At 38.5% G+C, this 2,758-nt stretch overlaps 1 protein-coding gene across 1 annotated transcript; it reads right to left on the bottom strand.

The window, feature by feature from the left end:
• Nucleotides 1-946: 946 nt before the first annotated feature.
• On the bottom strand, nucleotides 947-2,309 carry LOC126726648 (receptor-like protein kinase FERONIA). Its single transcript, XM_050431957.1, has one exon. The coding sequence runs from the start codon at nucleotides 2,060-2,062 to the stop codon at nucleotides 992-994; it is 1,071 nt and encodes a 356-aa protein (XP_050287914.1). The 5' UTR covers nucleotides 2,063-2,309; the 3' UTR covers nucleotides 947-991.
• Nucleotides 2,310-2,758: the final 449 nt, after the last annotated feature.

Below are 2,758 nucleotides of genomic sequence, written 5' to 3'. Positions count from 1 at the left end.
GTAAGGGAGTGAAGAGAGGAGAGTTTGTGTTGTGTTGAAAAAAAGAAAAGAAAAGAAAAGAAGAGTAGAAGACTTACTTGACCGGCCAAAGAGAGAGAGAGAGAGAGAGAGATGGGTGATATTTGTGTGGTGGGAAAGTAAGTGGGGTAGGTGGGCACATGTGAATGCAAATAAAAGTCAGATCATCACTTTTTTTTTTTTTTATGACCTTGTTCTTGAAGCTAACTCATCTACTCTTGACAACTTTTCCTCACTAACCTTTACATACCAAAATTTCTAGTATTGCAGATGTGACAAAATCTAAGTTTTCATATCTAAAATACATCTCTTTTATTAGAGGTTTAATATATAAGAACACTTCTTGACTCAAAAGCTTATGCCTATAAATTTGGGCCCAATTATGTTAATCACTCTCTTTTGTCATTGTTGCTCAATGTGGGGCTTTATATGTGTACCTATTAAGAAATCTACAATTACATGAAACTCAATGGTAAAATAAATTCATTTACATGTTGCAAATAACTTACGTTTCAAATTTTATTCTAAAGACATTGAACTCAACCAAATTACAAGGATTAGTCACCAATGTCTTGGGATTTTGGAACACTTTTACTATAAATTTACCTAAAGATGAATCTAACATGATTTACTAATTAAGAACAATTTAGGGACAACAACTCACCTCACAATATTCTCATATTAATCTACTACCCAACACATGGGCTAATGAAAAAGTATACATTAAATGCAGAACCTGCTTAGCTTGTGGGAATGCAACTTCGATAAAGATTCTTCAAGAATATTTAATTGTTTGTGATTAATCATTGGTCGTTTGGTGTGGCAGTGTTCAAAATATATTCCCTCAAGCTATCTGAATCCGAAATAAATTCCTCAAGCTCAGGCAGCGAAGAACTAGAGGTTTCAAAGAAATAGAAACATTACCAAATCAAAAACAATATAAATATGATCTCTAATTTATCGTATAAATCTATTAATTATGAACATAAGATGGGGGAGAAGCGTCTCCTGAAGAATCATTACAGGTATATTCATCAATGGGATAGATACAGACATCACCAGTAGGATCTACATCCTTCATTGCAGCATCTGCACTCTGTTGTAGTTCAAGTGCATGTTCAAGGATTAACTCCACTTCACCCATGGTGGGACGAGCCTCTCCCTTATTTCGCACACAAGAAATGGCAATGTCGACGTAAATCTTGAAACACTCTGGATCTATCTTCCCCATCAGATACGGATCAATTATCTCATTGATGGTCCCTACTCGTTTGCAGTTTTGGGCCCACTTAACCAGACCCTGCCCTTTTTCCATCAATCTGAAGTCCATTGCTTCTCTCGCACAGAGTACTTCCAACAATACCACACCAAAAGAGTAGACGTCGGTTTTATCGGTCAGCCTATATGTAATGAAACATTCGGGATCCAGGTATCTTAGAGTAGTTTCCGAATCCCGTTTGATTTCCACGAATTTGAAACCCGGGGGAAGCATGTTGGACAACCTGAAATCTGACAACTTGGCCTCCCAATTCTTGTCCAACAGAATGTTGGTCGGCTTCACGTCACCGTGGATAATAGTTTGCTTGACCCCAGAGTGAAGGTAGTGCAGTGCACGCGCCACTCCAACGCAAATCTTTAGTCTTTGTTTCCACGAGAGGCGATCGTGGAGTTTACTGAAGAGGCTTCCATTGACCATGAACTCGTAGACTAGGATATTCACGCCTTCATCAATACAATATCCGATGAGAGAGATGAGGTTAGGGTGGTGTAGCTGATAAACGAACACCACCTCGTTCCTTAAGTCCTCATTGAGTTTCAAGCGCTTTATTGCAACGATTCTGGTACCGTTACAGTCGTTAAAAAATCCCTTGTATGCTGTGCCAAAATCCCCCTCACCAATTACTAAATTAGCATCGAAGTTATTGGTAGCAATCTTCATCTCAGCCAGTGAAAATTGACGGCATGATCTCTCAGGAAAAGCTGAAGATGGTGATGATTTTGCTCCCTCCTTGGAAGTTCTGAATAACTTTGAAACACCTTTCATTGACGCTTCACTCAATCATAAAGAGATTAAGGGGAAAATAAATGATAAAGAAAATGTTTCCTTTGAATATGTTTGAAAGTAGGGAGGTGAAGGGAAAACCCAAAAAAAAGAAAAAGAAAATGCGGCTGCTTTCCCATTCCACTTTCCTCTCCATTTCTGCTCAATTTGGCGAATTGGAAAAGGTGGGCCCGGATGGATCTCATACTCTTTGTTTTCTTTCTGAGCCATCAGCCACTTCCCTTCATTTCTGACCCATCATTCAAAATTGAGTATGACTGCTGAACCATCAGTCAAAAATGATGTCATGCAACGCAACGATTACAATTATTTAATATAAAAAATAAAGTAAAAGACGTTTTAAAGGAGGTTAAATTCCACAAATTACCTCCGACATTATGATAATACCAATTAAGTTCAAAATTACTAGGAGTAACAACGGGTCGAGTTTAGATCGGGTTTTTTTATATCCGGACTCGGCCTGTTTATTAAGCAGGTTTTTTTTTGGGGCCTGGACCCGCTCCTCTCGGAGCCCGCGGGTCCCGTTAAGGGATTGAGCCCAATTCGTGGCCCAACCAAAAAAAAAAAAAATTGAAGCCAAATTTATTTTTGCCACATTCAACTTCCATATTCTAATTCAAGCCATGATAACGTGGCCCAAATGCCCAACCCAACCAAAAAAGAAAAAAGAAAAAAAGA

This window comes from Quercus robur, chromosome 5 (genome assembly GCF_932294415.1).
Source record: "Quercus robur chromosome 5, dhQueRobu3.1, whole genome shotgun sequence".
Taxonomy (NCBI): Eukaryota; Viridiplantae; Streptophyta; class Magnoliopsida; order Fagales; family Fagaceae; genus Quercus; species Quercus robur.
This window is presented reverse-complemented; position numbering and strand designations above follow the sequence as displayed.

Coding starts and splice junctions, on each gene's coding strand:
- LOC126726648 (XM_050431957.1), bottom strand. CDS start 2,062: ATGAAAGGTGTTTCAAAGTTATTCAGAACTTCCAAGGAGGGAGCAAAA.